The 18,955-nt window shown below is 36.4% G+C and overlaps 1 protein-coding gene across 1 annotated transcript; it reads left to right on the plus strand.

Annotated features, from left to right (window-relative positions):
- The first annotated feature begins 17,944 nt into the window (after positions 1-17,944).
- LOC141620876 (jacalin-related lectin 2-like) lies at positions 17,945-18,788 on the plus strand. Its single transcript, XM_074437632.1, has 3 exons — positions 17,945-17,966; positions 18,196-18,293; positions 18,462-18,788. Exons 1-3 carry the CDS (start codon positions 17,945-17,947, stop codon positions 18,786-18,788), a joined length of 447 nt encoding a protein of 148 aa, XP_074293733.1.
- Positions 18,789-18,955: the final 167 nt, after the last annotated feature.

The raw sequence follows: 18,955 nt of genomic DNA on the forward strand, positions 1-18,955 counted from the left end.
TTCACTCTTAGTGTGTTGTAGCAGATTCTACTACTGAATCGTTGAATTATGATAAGCATGTAGGGCACGTCATTTCCATGGGAATTAAACGTGTTCCTAAGTTGTAGTACTTGATTATGGATTTGATACATTATCTTTTTCATATACTATTTATAACTTCATCGTTTTATTATAATATTTTGTTTTTCATGTGGATTGTACTGACAACATTGAACGCCACAAAGTGAACTGAATTACATTATATTTGTTTTGGTCCGTAATCGCCAATGTGTGCTGATAACTCCGACTATTATATTGTGCAGTCGATTGATGGTGGGTTCAACGAGCCATAAGTCAAACGGTTGACTGATCGATCACAGATGCGAGATTATGACGATACCTCGTAGGACAACTTTTTGTGACAACGTAATGGAGTCCTAAATGTTTAATAACATTCGGTGCCAGGTCGTGGATAGGACATCCATTGTGTTCCTAGAGTCGATTCTTTTGACTATCGTTTGTCTCTTGAGATTAAGGCGCTTTTGGGTGACTTTGGGCTTTTTCTCACGGGTCTGCCGAATCGGAGGCTAAGTAGATTTTTTCTGGGTCATTTCATACTGTGCTTACATCTGCAGGATTCGAGTTGAGGAAAATATCCAACCCTTATCAGGTATAATTATTTCTCAAGGCCACTCGAGGAGTTGTAACTGAAATGCATGGCCATGCTCGAATGTTGATTCGTTTATCAGTTAAGTTACTCTCTAGTCGGGGAAACCACTCTTGATATTGATCGCTTGTAAAATACGACCTTTGTGAATTCGGATTTGCAAATTGTTTTACATTGAGTGGGAGAAATTTTAGGATATGAGAATCGGTTATCGCACATACACTTGTGAGGACAAGTGGGAGTTTGTTGGAGCTTGTGTCCTCCACAAATTAGTGTGATAACATTTGTAAATCTCTTCTGAGTTCACAAGGGTATACTTCGTATATTTAATCAGTTGATTAATGTTTACCTAATAACGGTTGGCTTGCTAGAAAGTTTGACGTTATTATCATACAGATGGCGGTGATCAACTGGTCCCTAAAGGTCACACCTATAGGATGTGTTTGAGAAATGTGGTTATAGAAATATAATCACATTGATGCCCAATATGACTAAATAGTTAGTCAATGTGTTGATGAGATAATTATTTAATGAAAATTAAATAATATTAGTTGAGACGAATTAACTGTCAATTCGTAAATTAAATATAATAAGTTATATTTAATTAAATGTATGTAATGTTAGCTTGGACGAATTAATCTGTTAATTCGTAATTAAATATAATCAGTTATATTTAATATCAACAAGATGAATGTGTCATAGTGGTAATAGTGAGGGTGCACATACCAAGAGGTCTTGGGTTCGATCCTCACTAGATGACAATTCAACACATTTTATATATTTTTGGAAAGACTAAAAATAAGGAGATTATACTCTCCTTATTTCGGTCAGATGGGCCGAAATTAGGAAAGATTTCCTAATTGACTCCCATATTTCGGTCAGTATAAGAAAGAAAGGGAGATGATTATTCTACCTTAATTTTTTTTCTTGACCTTGCCTTCTCTCTCTCATCAGAAAAAACACAAAAACAACTAAATTTTACAGAAAATTTTAGATCGATTTCTAGCATAATCAAGGGGCATATCTCATATCGTCTTGGGTGCAACTAATAGGCGAATATCAATTTTGATATTGTTCTTAGGCCAATTTTGCTAGGACCGAAGGTTAATTCTAAATCCTTTATACTTTGTTTATGTATTTTGTTTATGACCATTGATCATCATTGTTAAATTCGTTATAATCCTTCTAAATTAAGGGAAGTATACAGATTATTTCCCACACTCTGAACACTGAAACCCCTAACACATACTGAACATCCTCATTACTCATGCCATTAAAATAAATATCAGACTTCTCACTGTTCATAACCAGTCCTGAAGCAATAGAGAATGTTGCAAAAGCTCTAAGAATAATGCTAATTGAAGCCTTGTCCCCCTGCAGAACATTAGAAATCATCTGCAAAGCACAGATTAGTCAGTCTAAGTGCTCTACAGAGAGGATGATAGTTAAACCCCATAACATTTGTAACCGAAGCCAAGATCCTAATGAGGTACTCTGTGCAAAGAGTAAACAACAGTGGTGACATGGGATCACCTTGTCTAATCCCTCTCTTGCAATATTTCATTATTATCATTGGTTTGTCGTGCGATGGCATGATACATGTCGTCGTCGTGATATACTCATATCCCTTATGCCCCGACTCGGGCCAAGACATACTTTTACTTGTTCAAATAACAATTAAAGTGAAGATGCGTCAAGAACAACGAATCTCTTTGTGATCATACTATTTTGCAAGACTGTCTTTTGTGTATATTTACATCAAAAAGAGTATTTTGAGAGCGAATTTATTGAGTCGCGTCGTAAATTGAACATATGATTACTGATTTACTGGTCAAACGACATTGGATGGTTATGAAATTCAATACCAACTACTACCATGATCGTGTATACGTGCAATAGTGAAGTTAGGAGGGTTAGCATGGGAGGATGAGTATCTAGTTCCAAAATTCAAAGAGTGACTGCAAGCACCAAGCAAGGTCTATCCCTCGCTTCATCCGAGGAGCACGTTTATATGTTTCCTGACTTGAACATCTTTCATAGGCATCTGCAATACTGAAATACTCCGTATCAAATACTTTCACCATTTCCTATATGTTCAAAGCTCTCGAAAACATCGACTGGAACTTATTGTACATTCAGACTAATTACCGACGTAAATATTTACCACAATGACGCAATCTATTTCACCCGGTATGTTTAGCACTTCGTGTCCTTGGTAATGCGTGTTTTCATATTTATGTTACAATCAACTTCAAAAATTTTAAATAATAGACAGATTTCGGTCATTTATTTATTTGCAATAGAGTGCCCGTTTATCAAGCTCAAGGAGAAAGAAGCAACATCTGTAACAACCCGGATTTTCCAGACTTAATAATAAAGTCTAAAATAGAAAACAGCGGAAGACAAAATACATATCCGAGTCATTAACTGGTTAAATAATTCAAAATATTACATAAGTGTTCAACATTATCTTAACTTAGTCAAATTACAACACATTATTTATATATGATAAGCGGCTAGCCAATCCCGTCTTCAAAATCCAAGCCCAAGTCCACGGGAAGAGTCGGTCTTCTAACAGAATCTGTTGTTAAAAGTCATATACAAGTATAGAATATACAAGTATATAAAAGAAAACAACAGGTAAGTGAATCGATGATCAACATTTTTAAAAAAAATGCAACATCAAATGAACGATCATCCAAATAAGCAAATCAAATTTTAATCAAAATCAAGAGGTCGTATTATTTTTTTTAAAGACTTTATCACGACATACCGACCTATTATATACACGGGTTCCAAATAATGTTACTTTATTCAAAATCCGCGTAATAACTTATATACATCGCCAATCATCCCGATACTAGGGGGCTTACATTATTACCCCTATTTACCGTAATGACATAAGCACGTTTATAATTAAGTTCTTCCTCTAAACTTCAGGGTCGAATTCCGGTGCGTGGGGTTGATAGACCCACACCACGGACTAAACACCACCCGGCTAGTTATCCCCTAGGTCTATCACTACATCAAGACTTTCAGGAACCCGGATGCGATCCACCTAACACGTACGAGACTGATCAGGTCCCCACCTAAAGTATGGCCACACTCCCGCCTACTCTCGAGTCAATATCAATACATCCAAAGACCCTTCGCACGCAACGGATGGTTTTATACGGTTAAGCTAAGTGCTATTCATCCATGTCTATACGTTTACAATGGTATAAACATGCTTTCCCGCTCGTAGAGATTCCGAACTACCTCATAAAAATGCCCAACAAAATACAAAATATCAATTTGTTTTCGAAATCAACTTTTCATTTCTTATTTCCCATATCCAAGTTCTACTTGGTAAAATAAATTTCGTTTCCTTTGTAAAACCTTTTGTTACAACACGTAGCAAATAATTTAATTTTTGACGGTTTTCTAAAGTCAATTTTGTCCCTATTTATAAGCCGTGATTTGGCCACTAAACTTAACCATTGGGCCTGGTGGGTCATAGGCCCATTTGACCTTAGTTAGCTAATCTTGACTATTTTGACCAAAGGTCGGTTTTAAACTCGTAATAATCAATACAGTTTTAATTTTATTAATTACTAATTATAGTTAGACTTAGTATTTTTGAATACCACTTACGATGTAACTTAAGCATATTATTTTAAGTCCCAATACATAATGTGAGCTTATTTTAACAAGTCTTTTACCACTTTTTATTTTTAACAAAGTTGACGGTTTTAATTACTAATTCGAGAAATAATCCCAAATGACCACCAAATTTTACAATCTTTTTATGAAATTTTTTTGGGGTTTTCCTACTGTCTAAATGGTCCCCATACCATATTTTATCCCAAATTAAAGTTTCTAAGTCGGTTTTCAAATTTCGGGTTCGTTTTTCAATTATAAATTCATTTTTAAATTTTTATAACTCCTATAAAGCTAATTTTTGATACACAGGTTCATAATATTATACTTGAATAGTGTGTAAAATTACAGAATAATTCGTGGTTAAAAACTCCATAAATTAATTTTTTTAGTGAATCGTTTATGACCCGAAAATCGGTTTTATTGATTTAAATTCGGTTTTGACCAAAACTTTACCAAATTTTCGACCCATAATTAATTTTACAGAATAATTATATTATTATTATGACCCCAACATTTTATCCTCATAATCTTCCCATATTTTAATTTTTATTAGTCCAAATTTAAAGGTTTTAAGTGATATTAAACCATTATTATTGGATCTAACTCTAATACACTCAAAGTGAATTTTTACTAACTCAAAAATACAATTTTATTTAAGTTAATAATCTGGTCTATTATTATTTTTAACATGCATCCAAAGATCCATAATCAATACTTTAAATAAACTACATTTAGTGCATAATTAAATAAATTTTTAGTTACTAGTCTAATAATTCATCCTACTATAACCATATTCAACAAAATAAAGATCTTTAAGCTTATAAACTAACATGCAACTTAATAACATTCTTATCTCAAAAAATTTTCTAGTAATAATTTTTCTTTATAATAAAAATCAAACATTCAACCAACATATTATGCATGCAATAATTTCAAACAATACAATGAAAATCTTATTTTTACAAATAAAATTTTCAAGGGTTAGTCATCATTCACTTACACTAGCTAGTACACTTTGTCAAATTCGGCTTCTTGAGTATCGTAGATGTTGTCACCGTCTTCTCCTTCTTCTTCCTCTTTTTCGGCCAAAATCAAAACAAAGAAAAGATATAAATTTTCCACCCTTAAAATATATTAAGATTTCCTTACATAAAATAGTTTTAATGTGGTAAAATATTTTACTTATGATTAGTAAATTTTATAAACAAATTCAATGTAGTAGATTTAACTTAGTTTAAGAGGGAAAAGGTGAGTAAAAATCACATTTAATAATATGAATAAATGGGTGTGATTAAGCTTAAAGAGTAATTAACTTACCAATTAATGAAGAATGAAGAGGTTTTTTTTGTATAGTAAAGGGTGTTTCACGGCAAAGAGGAGAGAAATGGAGGAATTTTTTATCAAATTTTGTTTAATGTGAAGTAATGATTAGGAGTGTAAATGCATGTATTTTGATTGGCTATAGCTTTAGCATGACACTTGTCCTCATGCATGTAATAAGACACATGCATTTTGCCAAGTGTTTCATGGTGGGGACGATTCTCAAGACGGAAGACAGATCGAGTTTTTGAGACGATTTTAATAAAACGTATTTTGAAAATAGCGTTTTTGAAACGGATTATGTGCGAGAAGAATTTTAAATAGTTCGAAATTTTAGACGGTAAACAAAAATAAATTTTTATCTTAAAAGTTTTTTGGGTGGTGAAAATTTACGATCAATGTGTCCTACTTAACAAAAATATTCTAAGTTCGGGTTTTGGGTTACCAATAAACGGGTTTTACTTACGTAATATTACCGCATTATTAACGTAATAAATATAAAACGATATTATTAAAATGTAGGGTGTTACAGTCCTACCCCCTAACAAAAAGTTTCGTCCTCGAAACTTGAGGTCCACCTTAAGTGAAAAGCTCGGGATATTTCTCTCGCATCGATGCCTCGGTCTCCCAGGTTTCTAACTCGGTTTCTTGACTCCTCCAAAGAACTCGGACTAACGGAATAGCCTTACCACGAAGTGTCTTCTCTTCTCGATCCAAAATTTTAATCGGTTTTTCAGAGTATTTTAAGTTAGGCTCTATAGCTATCTGGTCTGGTTCGATTATGTGGGAAGGGTCGCTACGGTATCTCCTTAACTGGGATACGTGAAACACGTTGTGGGTATTAGATAGGTTAGGTGGTAATGCTAGGCGGTAAGCCACTTGACCCACTCTCTCCAACACTTCAAATGGTCCTATATACTTTGGACTAAGCTTCCTTTCACTCCAAATCGTCTAACCCCCTTCATGGGTGAGACTTTTAGGAATACCTTATCCCCAATCTCAAATTCGATGGCTTTTCGACGAGGATCAGCATAAGCCTTTTGTCAATCTTGGGCCGCTTGCAATTTCTCTCTAATTATCTTAATTTGCTCTATTTGCTCCTCAATCGTTGTTGGTCCTACTCGAACATGATCACTGGCATCATCCCAACAAACTGGGCTTCTACACTTTCGCCCATATAAAGCCTCAAATGGTGCTCGTCCAATGCTAGAATGATAGCTATTGTTGTACAAAAATTCTACTAATGGTAAATTTTTCTCCCAATTGGTATGGAATTCTAGAGCACATGCTCGCAACATATCCTCAAGGGTTTGAATAGTTCTCTCGGACTGACCATCTGTGGCAGGGTGAAATGCGGTGCTCATAAGTATCTTACTACCCAAAAGTTGTTGTAGTTTTCCCCAAAATTTAGACATGAATCTCGGGTCGCGATCTGAAATGATTTCTAATGGTATACCATGGAGGCTAATTATTTCCTTTTTATATGCATTGGCCAACTCCTCCAGGCTCAGTTTTTCTCGATAGGTAGAAAGTGAGCTACTTTGGTGAAACGGTCAACAATTACCCAAATGGCATCTTTCCCGCTCGGTGTTCGGGGTAACCCCATAATAAAGTCCATAGTCACTGAGTCCCACTTTCCTTCTGGAATCGGTAGTGGTTGCAACAAACCACCTGGTCTTTGATGCTCTATTTTCACCTTCTGACAAATCAAGCATCTAGAAACGTACTCGGCTATGTCACGTTTCATGTTCTGCCACCAAAAGCGTAGCTTGAGATCCTTATACATCTTGTCGGCTCCAGGGTGAACAGAATATCTCGAATGATGGGCTTTATCGAGGATTTTTCGTCTTAACTCTTCTCTTTCAGGTACACACCACCTCCCCTCGAAAACGATGCCATCATTGTGAATCTCAAAATTTTGAGTCTCTCCTCGTTGAACCAACTCTCTATAATGATTAAGCAGATTGTCCTCCCATTGTGCTGCTCGGATCTCGTGAAATAACTCGGGTTCCGCGGTAATCGGAAACAACTTATCTACCTCATGAAGAATAACCTCAACATCAAGTTTCACCAAATCTCGCTTGATATCTTCGGTTAAGGGCCTAAGAACATGTAGCCCATGAGCTGACTTCCGACTTAGAGCATCGGCTACAACATTTGCCTTTCCTTCATGGTATAACAATTCCAAGTCGTAATCCTTAATGAGTTCCAACCATCTCCTTTGTCGTAAATTCAACTCCTATTGAGTAAAAATTATACTTGAGGCTCTTATGGTCGGTAAAGAATTTGCAAGGAACACCATATAGATAATGTCGCCAAATCTTCAAGGCGAAAATAATGGATGCTAACTCAAGATCATGAGTCGGGTAGTTACGCTCGTGATTTTTCAACTGTCGGGATGCATAAGCGGTCACCTTACCATTCTGCATAAGTACACAACCCAATCCATTTAGTGACGCATCACTGAATCCATCAAATCCTTCGCCATCAACTGGTAGACCTAAGATAGGCGCGGAAGTGAGGCGATTCTTAAGCTCATTGAAAGCCTTTTCACAGTCCTCTGTCCACACATACTTAGATTCCTTTTGTAATAACTTGGTCATAGGTTTGGCGATCTTAGAGAAGTCCTTGACAAAACGACGATAATATCCTACCAAACCCAGAAAGCTTCGAATCTCAGTTACATTCGTTGGGGATTTCCATTCCATTACCGCTTTAATCTTTGCGGGGTCTACCATGACTCCATCCCTGGAAATCACGTGTCCAAGAAAGGATACTTATTCCAACCAAAATTCACACTTAGACAGTTTAGCGTACCATTGAGACTCTCTAAGAATACCGAGTATTGTATGAAGGTGCTCGACATGCTCCTCCTTGTTTTTTGAATATACCAATATGTCGTCTATGAAAACAACCACACACTTATCAAGGTATTCGTGGAAAGTTCGGTTCATTTGGTCCATGAAGACTGCAGGTGCGTTGGTTAGTCCAAATGGCATTACTACAAATTCGTAATGTCCATAACGGGTCCTGAAGGCGGTTTTAGGGATATCTTCACTTCTTACTTTAATCTGATAATACCCGAACCGAAGATCAATCTTTGAAAATACTCCTGCTCCACATAACTGGTCAAATAAACCGTCAATCCTTGGAAGAGGGTATCTATTCTTGATGGTCACTTTATTGAGCTCTCTGCAGTCAATGCAAAGTCGCATACTCCCATCTTTATTTTTCATGAACAACACAGGTGCTCCCCACGGCGACACACTTGGACGAATGAATCCTTTTTCGATTAGCTCCTCTAACTACTTCTTTAGTTCTTGCAATTCTAACGGTGCCATGCGGTAAGGGGCTTTAGAGATAGGAGCGGTTCCGGGGACTAGGTCAATGGAGAATTCGACATCACGGGCAGGGGGCACTTCGGGTAACTCATCGGGAAAAACATCAGGATATTCTTTTGCAATAGGTATTTCCTCAAGTTTAACTTCATCTTCAGACTTGGTAATATTGCACAGTAGAACTTCATAACCTTTACGGTGCATCTTCGCCATTTTCATAGCAGACACGATTTTAATTCCTCCTGACACCTAGATGCCTTGGTATGACACACGATCACCTAAAGGACTCCTCAAAATAATCTTTTGGTTTCGACACTCGAATTTGGCATGATGCTTGGATAACCAATCCATTCCCAATATGAAGTCAAACTCCGCGAGGTTAAACTGAACAAGGTTGGCGTGAAATGTGGTATTGGATATAACGATTGGGATGTCTTTAAACAAGGATGAACAACTAACATTCTCACCATTAGGCAAGGCTATAGAAGTGTACGATTTATCCTCAGTTTTCATGTGGTTTCGTTTGACAAATTTCGTGGCAATATGAGATAATGTTGCTCCAGTGTCGAATAATACTAAAACTTTAAAAGAATTAACAAGGAACGTACCCGAAACAACATCTGGGTGATCCTCGGGATCCACCTCGGTCATCATGTACACCCTTCCTTGAACCCTGACTGGAGTTGCTGATGGCTTTTTAGGGCAAACATTAGATCGGTGTCCCTTTTCCTTGCAGTGCCAACACTCGATAGGAGAACCATCACATTTAGTGTTAGGGTGACGTGGCTTCGGGCAACCTGGGCACTTGCTGAAATCACCTCCAGGTTTGTTAAAACTTCCACCAGGTTTGTTGAAGTTTCCCCCGTTTGCAGGTGCATTTCCCTTACCAAAATCACCTCCCGAATTAGAGCGTTGCTCTGACTGTCCAGTTGGCCTCTGGAAGTTGTGCCTCTTAGTCAAGGCTCCACGGAAGTTCGGGCTAGAGTACTGGGGTTTCTGAATGAAGCTAGACTTTGACACGGGTGGGGTAAAGTTCTTACATGCCACTTGTTTAGCCTCGATGTCTTCTCCCATGATCGAAGCATTCAGACTTAAAGCGGTTTGGTATGCCTTGCTGATATCAGAGATAGGTTGCTGCAGCATTGCGGTACGGAGTCTACCCACCATGTGGCGAATATAGAACTGCACCAAATCATTCTCTGAGGGCACGATCCTTTTAGCAAAGCGAGCCAGTTTCACGAATTTGTCATGATAATCCTGGAATGTCATGCCCTCCATGCTTATCCTCATAAACTGTACCTACATCTGCCACTTTAACTCTTGTGGATAATATTGATTCTCGATAGACGCCTTAAAGTCTTCCCAACCAAAAGTGGTGTCTTCCATCAATGTTGGTCTAACCATTTTCCACCAATGATTAGCCTCACCCTTCAGGTAGTATGTGACACAATTCACTTTCTCCTCCTCGGGAGTATGAGTCAACTCGATTAACTTTTCCATTTCATCCAACTAGTTGTTGAGCACATTAGGGTCAGTTGATCCAGAATAAGTCATAGGGCGGTGTTTGGAGAATCTGTCAAAAGCTAATGGTTGATATCGGGGCTGATTGTTACTGGACTCGGTGTTTTCCATGGCTTTCTTTGCCAAGACAATGATGGCTTTTCGGTATTCGGAATCCTGGTCACCGGCGGCGAACGAATTCTTAGTGCTCGTTGTGCCATGGGTACTGGAGATACTCTCCCGGCTAGACTTTGAACTGCTTCCACTTGACCCATCGCGGCTGGATCGTTTGGAGCTAGCGCTGCTTGATCGAGTGTTATCAGACATATGACGATTAATACACGTGTAAGTAAACAAAATTTAAAGGCGTTAAGTAAGCACAAAGAACACTTGAACGAATGAACTTAGAGATCACATGTTCATATTTTCACATAGAGGTTTGACGATTGATACAAGTATTTCATCATGTCAAGCATAAAGTCTTGCAAGGTAAGTTACAAAATACGTAATACAATGCATCTTAAGAGTATTTATGATTTCCAACTACGAAATACGAAGTCAGTGACATTACGGCCATATAGCCTAACAATCTAAGGCATGCTAGCCACTACGGATTTGCCCTGGTGTAAAGGTACAAGGCAAAAGAATAGTCATCCCAGTCGATAAACTCATCTACACTTGGCCTAGGACTAACTCGTCTCCACCAAGACAACACGTCACTGTCCAGATAGCTGACTGCAACCTGGACCCACAATGATCGTGGTACGTGACGTCGACGGAAGAATCTCTCCATCCTGTCCAAATAAGGAATCATGTCATCTCGGGTCCCATCAAAAGGTGTTATGCCAAAGCACACCAATCGCCTGATCACTCGGCGGTCCATCCAGACTCCGAAACGATATAGAGGTAAGTGAGGTCTATCAGCCCAAGACCTCCAATCGATATCCTTAAACGCACGGGTCCTCCTCTGGTACTCTCCATACTGACGATATCGCTCGTGACGCTGGACTCTAGTCAGGTCGCCAATACGGACTCCATCTTCCACAAACTTTTTAAGACTCATCTGAAAAATTTGTAAAAGAAAATAGCAGAAATCAGATAAAGGTTATTTGTTAAACTTCTAAGGAAGTTCTCCACATAACACTTGATCAGATTACCGCGATTTAAAGAAACATATTCAAAATGCATTTTAAGAAACTTTAACTAATAGGTTTATTATACATAATACATTATATCTAGTTTTCAAGTTTATAGACTTTAAAAGTTACATATAATTTTTAGAACATAATCAAATATTTTATCAAAGTACTAAGTTTCCCAAAATATGTCAAATTTTCTCTAGAGTACAACTGAAGATGATAAAAGAAGCTTATTACTAGTGCTATTAAGCAGTATGTCTAGAAGTATTCAGGGTTATCACTACGATAGTCCACATATGGGTCACGAAGAATACGGTGTCTTGCAGGGGTGGCCTCCTCTCGGCTTTCCGGTGGCGTCGGATGCATGTCCCTCATGCGCTCCAGCTCAAGAAAGACCTCAGTGATGCAGTCGAACTCCATCCAGTAAGGTGGCTCCAACTCTATATGTCCTGGGGACCGGCACCCAAGCCTCCTCATGTGAGTGGCATACCTATATGCTATCTCCTTACGTAACTGATACCAATATCCTCTCATCGGTAAGCTGAATATAAACTCCTTGCCTCTAGCAATCTCATCGGTGTGACAGTCATGGGTACAACCCGCAACATAAGTCTTGGTCCACTCTCACATCCTTTCGACGTGATGCTCCATGCGGTCTTCCTCCTCCATGAATGGGTAACGTGGTGAAACGGGTGGTCCAATTAATTGAGGACGGTTTCCAATAGCACGTAGGTACGACATACTACGAAACACATTGATTATCAAGCAAGTAAGCACTCCATTAAAACAATTAGCACATAATAAAGTAAAATCTATGGGTTCCTAATCTAGGTCGGTCCTTAATGGTTCCTACCCTTTTTACCCCTTTCAAGATATTACACTCTTGTTATTTAATCCTTTATATTAGACTCGTGTTTCCATTGATTAGGAAGGTCGAGAGAATGAATTCTCTCTTATCGACTAGTCGGGAGCGGATTTCAAGTTCGGTGCTAAAATTTGGAGATTTGAGCACCTTACCAGAATAACCACGCTCTGATACCAACTGTAACAACCCGGATATTCCAGACTTAATAATAAAGTCTAAAATAAGAAACAGCGGAAGACAAAATACATATCCGAGTCATTAACTGGTTAACTAATTCAAAATATTACATAAGTGTTCAACATTATCTTAACTTAGTCAAATTACAACACATTATTTATATATGATAAGCGGCTAGCCAAACCCGTCTTCAAAATCCAAGCCCAAGTCCACGGGAACAGTCGGTCTTCTAACAGAATCTGTTGTTAAAAGTCATATACAAGTATAGAATATACAAGTATATAAAAGAAAATAACAGGTAAGTGAATCGATGATCAACATTTTTAAAAAAAATGCAACATCAAATGAACGATCATCCAAATAAACAAATCAAATTTTAATAATTTATGAAAACATCAAAATCAAGAGGTCGTATTATTTTTTTTAAAGACTTTATCACGACATACCGACCTATTATATACACGGGTTCCAAATAATGTTACTTTATTCAAAATACGCGTAATAACATATATACATCGCCAATCATCCCGATACTAGGGGGCTTACATTATTACTCCTATCTACCGTAATGACATAAGCACGTTTATAATTAAGTTCTTCCTCTAAACTCCAGGGTCGAATGCCGGTGCGTGGGGTTGATAGACCCGCACCACGGACTAAACACCACCCGGCTAGTTATCCCCTAGGTCTATCACTACATCAAGACTTTCAGGAACCCGGATGCGATCCACCTAACACGTACGAGACTGATCAGGTCCCCACCTAAAGTATGGCCACACTCCCGCCTACTCTCGAGTCAATATCAATACATCCAAAGACCCTTCGCAAGCAACGGACGGTTTTATACGGTTAAGCTAAGTGCTATTCATCCATGTCTATACGTTTACAATGGTATAAACATGCTTTCCCGCTCGTAGAGATTCCGAACTACCTCATAAAAATGCCCAACAAAATACAAAATATCAATTTGTTTTCGAAATCAACTTTTCATTTCTTATTTCCCATAACAAAGTTCTACTTGGTAAAATAAATTTCGTTTCCTTGGTACAAGCTTTTGTTACAACACGTAGCAAATAATTTAATTTTTGGCGGTTTTCTAAAGTCAATTTTATCCCTATTTATAAGCCGTGATTTGGCCACTAAACTTAACCATTAGGCCTGGTGGGTCATAGGCCCATTTGACCTTAGTTAGATAATCTTGACTATTTTGACCAAAGGTCGGTTTTAAACTCGTAATAATCAATACAGTTTTAATTTTATTAATTACTAATTATAGTTAGACTTAGTATTTTTGAATACCACTTACGGTGTAACTTAAGCATATTATTTTAAGTCCCAATACATAATGTGAGCTTATTTTAACAAGTCTTTTACCACTTTTCATTTTTAACAAAGTTTGAGACGGTTTTAATTACTAATTCGAGAAATAATCCCAAATGACCACCAAATTTTACAAACTTTTTATGAAATTTTTTTTGGGGTTTTCCTACTGTCTAAATGGTCCCCATACCATATTTTATCCCAAATTAAAGTTTCTAAGTCGGTTTTCAAATTTCGGGTTCGTTTTTCAATTATAAATTCATTTTTAAATTTTTATAACTCCTATAAAGCTAATTTGTGATATATAGGTTCATAATATTATACTTGAATAGTGTGTAAAATTTCAGAATAATTCGTGGTTCAAAACTCCATAAATTAATTTTTTAGTGAATCGTTTATGACCCGAAAATCGGTTTTATTGATTTAAATTCGGTTTTGACCAAAAATTTACCAAATTTTCGACCCATAATTAATTTTACAGAATAATTATATTATTATTATGACCCCAAAATTTTATCCTCATAATCTTCCCATATTTTAATTTTTATTAGTCCAAATTTAAAGGTTTTAAGTGATATTAAACCATTATTATTGGATCTAACTCTAATACACTCAAAGTGAATTTTTACTAACTCAAAAATACCATTTTATTTAAGTTAATAATCTGGTCTATTATTATTTTTAACATGCATCCAAAGATCCATAATCAATACTTTAAATAAACTACATTTAGTGCATAATTAAATAAATTTTTAGTTACTAGTCTAATAATTCATCCTACTATAACCATATTCAACAAAATAAAGATCTTTAAGCTTATAAACTAACATGCAACTTAATAACATTCTTATCTCAAAAAATTTTCTAGTAATAATTTTTCTTTATAATAAAAATCAAACATTCAACCAACATATTATGCATGCAATAATTTCAAACAATACAATGAAAATCTTATTTTTACAAATAAAATTTTCAAGGGTTAGTCATCATTCACTTACACTAGCTAGTACACTTTGTCAAATTCGGCTTCTTGAGTATCGTAGATGTTGCTCTTTTTCGGCCAAAATCAAAACAAAGAAAAGATGTAAATTTTCCACCCTTAAAATATATTAAGATTTCCTTACATAAAATAGTTTTAATGTGGTAAAATATTTTACTTATGATTAGTAAATTTTATAAACAAATTCAATGTAGTAGATTTAACTTAGTTTAAGAGGGAAAAGGTGAGTAAAAATCACATTTAATAATATGAAGGGATATTCTCTCGTGTACCCCTAAACCTTTTCGTTTTCTAAGGTGTACCCCTCGTTTTTCACAAAAAAACTTTGACCGACAATAATTCTCAGTTACAAGTTCAGAAAGCGGTAATTTTTTTTTTCAAACCGAATATCTCGTCAATGCCTTGAATTTGTAAAAAAAATTCACCGCTTTTTGAACTTCTAGCCGGTAGTTATGGTTGGTCAAAACTTTTTTAACGAATAAACTTTGATCGACCATAATTCCCGACTACGAGCTGAGACGTCGGTGTATTCTTTTTCAAACTGAAAACCTCTTAAAGACGGTCAATTTGGGAAAAAAAAATTATCGTATTCTGAACTTGTAGCCAAGAGTTATTGACGGTCAAAAATTTTTTTCAAGAAAAGAGGGGTACATCTTAGAAAACGAAAAAATTTAGGGGTACACGAGAGAATATCCCTAATATGAATAAATGGGTGTGATTAAGCTTAAAGAGTAATTAACTTACCAATTAATGAAGAATGAAGAGTTTTTTTTTTTTTGTATAGTATAGGGTGTTTCACGGCAAAGAGGAGAGAAATGGAGGAATTTTTGATCAAATTTTGTTTAATGTGAAGTAATGATTAGGAGTGTAAATGCATGTATTTTGATTGGCTATAGCTTTAGCATGACACTTGTCCTCATGCATGTATTAAGACACATGCATTTTGCCAAGTGTTTCATGGTGGGGACGATTCTCAAGGCGGAAGACAGATCGAGTTTTCGAGACGATTTGAATAAAACGTATTTTGAAAATAGCGTTTTTGAAACGGGTTATGTGCGAGAAGAATTTTAAATAGTTCGAAATTTTAGACGGTAAACAAAAATAAATTTTTATCTTAAAAGTTTTTTGGGTGGTGAAAATTTACGATCAATGTGTCCTACTGAACAAAAATATTCTAAGTTCGGGTTTTGGGTTACCAATAAACGGGTTTTACTTACGTAATATTATCGCATTATTAACGTAATAAATATAAAACGATATTATTAAAATATGGGGTGTTACAACATCGATGCTAAAAGTTGGTCCAATACCGAGTCAAAGTACTCAAAATCCAAGCGACGAAGGCAAACGAGTTGTATGGGATGAAAAGGGCCGAACTAAGATTGCTCAAATGTTTGTTTCATACGGCAAAGACTATATCAACTCCATTGCTTTTCAATACATTGAAGATGGCAAGTTAGTGATTTCCCCTCCGTTCGGGTCTCCTAACCTCGACGGTTCCAACTTTGTCGCGGTATCTCTCCCACTGTTCTTGTGTCCGCTTTCCCGTAATATAATAAAAAGATTCACTTTCAAGGGAAAAAAGAAAAAAAGAGAACATCATCAGTTTCTCACCTTTAACTTAAAAAAAAAAGGCATGCATGAATTCACGGAGAAAATTGCTTGGACACTTGGATTTGTTGCAATCTAACGAAAATACCCCTATCATGATAGTACACCATTTGGACTGATTGTGGAAACTAAAGGCCAAAATTGTCAAATGACAAATAAATCCAGTGTCCCACGTAATTTGCTCCGTGAAATTAGGGATGTCCTAAAAAAATCATACCACCTTTACCATTTAAGGTATTTTCATCTGTTCGGAAATACATTTCATTTTTCATTATTTCACCGTCCCGTATTTTAAATTTTAAAATCTAATTTATTGAAATATAAACTAATATTGCAGCTAATGTTTACTGATCCTACAAACGAGTATATTACGAGGTTGAGTGGTTTCACATGGTAAAAAGGACTACAGAATCGGTGAAGGAGTGACGTCTTTGACAATTGAAACGAATGTAGCAACTTACGGCCCGTTTGGAACTTCCGGGTCAAATGACCCGAAATTCAACATTAGCTTTGGGCCTGAACATCAATTTGGTGGATTTCATGGGACTTCTTCTCCAGAGATTCTTACTTCTATTGGAGTTTATGTCAAGCCTATTGATGATTTGGCTACCTTGTCTAAGAAAACCGAGCTTCATGTTGAATGAAAGTTTAACGTGAATCTTCCATGAGACGATCTTATTATACACTCGTAAATATATATTACTCGTATGTATTTTTAAATTTATAAGTGTAGTCCATCTTAAAAATTTGATGTATGAATCCCCTCATTGTCAGCAAGGGCATTAGAAAAACCGTAATAACTACAGTATATATCAGATGTATGAATCCCCTCATTGTCAGCTATACGTAAAAGATAGTTATCCTCACCAATCTATCATCTCGATCATTTATCTATCTTTATTCAGCATTTTGTTAACAATAAACAATTAACGGAAAAGAAAGCGATAATATTCACAGAGTTCAAATGCCAAGCAAGGTCGTCTATCCCTGGGAAATGGATCCTCTCCATTTCCTTTCTCTCCATTTCCTCTCACAATCTCTTTAAAATAATAAATTCCCTTTTCACCTTCATTTTCCTTTATCTTTATGCGTAAATTTAGAACCGTTAGATTTTGTCCACATGCGATCCAAACTGTTAATAGGAACTTGCCTCTCCATTTCTTTTTAGGAAATGGAGAGAATTTTGGCTCATCCCTGGCTTTATCATAGGAGCACGCACACATATTCCTGACTTGAACCGCTTGCATTAGCATATGTAATACGGAGTACAAAAATATATAAAGTACGTTGGTCATCCCCTATTTGTATCATGAACGTCTCGATGTCGAACTTATCCTACTAATAATTAACGTTGTACTGTAAAAATATTACCACAACTAAAAAATAATGGCGGAGTCTATTTCACCCGGTATGCTCACTAGTGGAAAAAACCTTTATCGTAGCCGTTGTAAATGACCTTTTGCGGCGTTTCTCAACTGTCAAATATTTCAGTGTCGTATTTTTTCCGCGCGTATCGGTCTTACAATCGCCACTATAGCTGATACTCCTGATAGCTCTATGAATCCTTGCTAATTAATGCTTTTTCATATTTCAGTCAGACTAAAAATACTGCTCTACTACGTACAATATATTTGAAGAACACAAAATCATACCACCTACGTACAATATATTTGGAGAGTTGGTGATGTCTCCCATTTTTGGTTCCCCAGAGCTCAACGGTACCGACTTTGATACGGTATTTCTCGCACTTTTCTTACATAATCCCTCGATTTCAATGAAGTAATCTCATTTTACTTTGATGAGAACAAAGAGGAGATTATTCATTGAAATGGATGGAGAGTGTTTCTTAAACTTTTACTCTAATTGTCAAAATTTGATTGAAATATAAACACGCATAACGCAGGTAATGTTCGGTGATGCCACAAACAACGAGTATATCACAAGATTGAGCGGTATGTATGGTAGGAAAAACATCAAATTTGGGGAAGGGGTGACCTCATTGGCAATTGAAACGAACTTAGCCACCTATGGACCGTTCGGAACAATGATCCCAAAATACAGTTTTAACTCGGACGACACGAAATTTAACTTTAACTTCGGGCCTGAACGTCAATTTGGTGGATTCCATGGAACTTCTTCTCCAGATATTCTTACTTCTATTGGAGTTTATGTTAAGCCTACTGCTGATTTGGCTGCCTTCTCCAAGAAGACCGATCTTCGCATTGAATGAGAGTCTACCATAAATATTGTATGAGACGGCCTTAATTCGATTGATACTAGTCCAAATATCATATGGGTAGCAAGTCTTGTACAGGAAATTGTGAGAACTATTTCTTTTTTAAAAATTTCGAAGATGAGTTAAATATCATTACTAATATCATGCTGTAGTGTGGGATC

This window comes from Silene latifolia, chromosome X (genome assembly GCF_048544455.1).
Source record: "Silene latifolia isolate original U9 population chromosome X, ASM4854445v1, whole genome shotgun sequence".
Taxonomy (NCBI): domain Eukaryota; kingdom Viridiplantae; phylum Streptophyta; class Magnoliopsida; order Caryophyllales; family Caryophyllaceae; genus Silene; species Silene latifolia.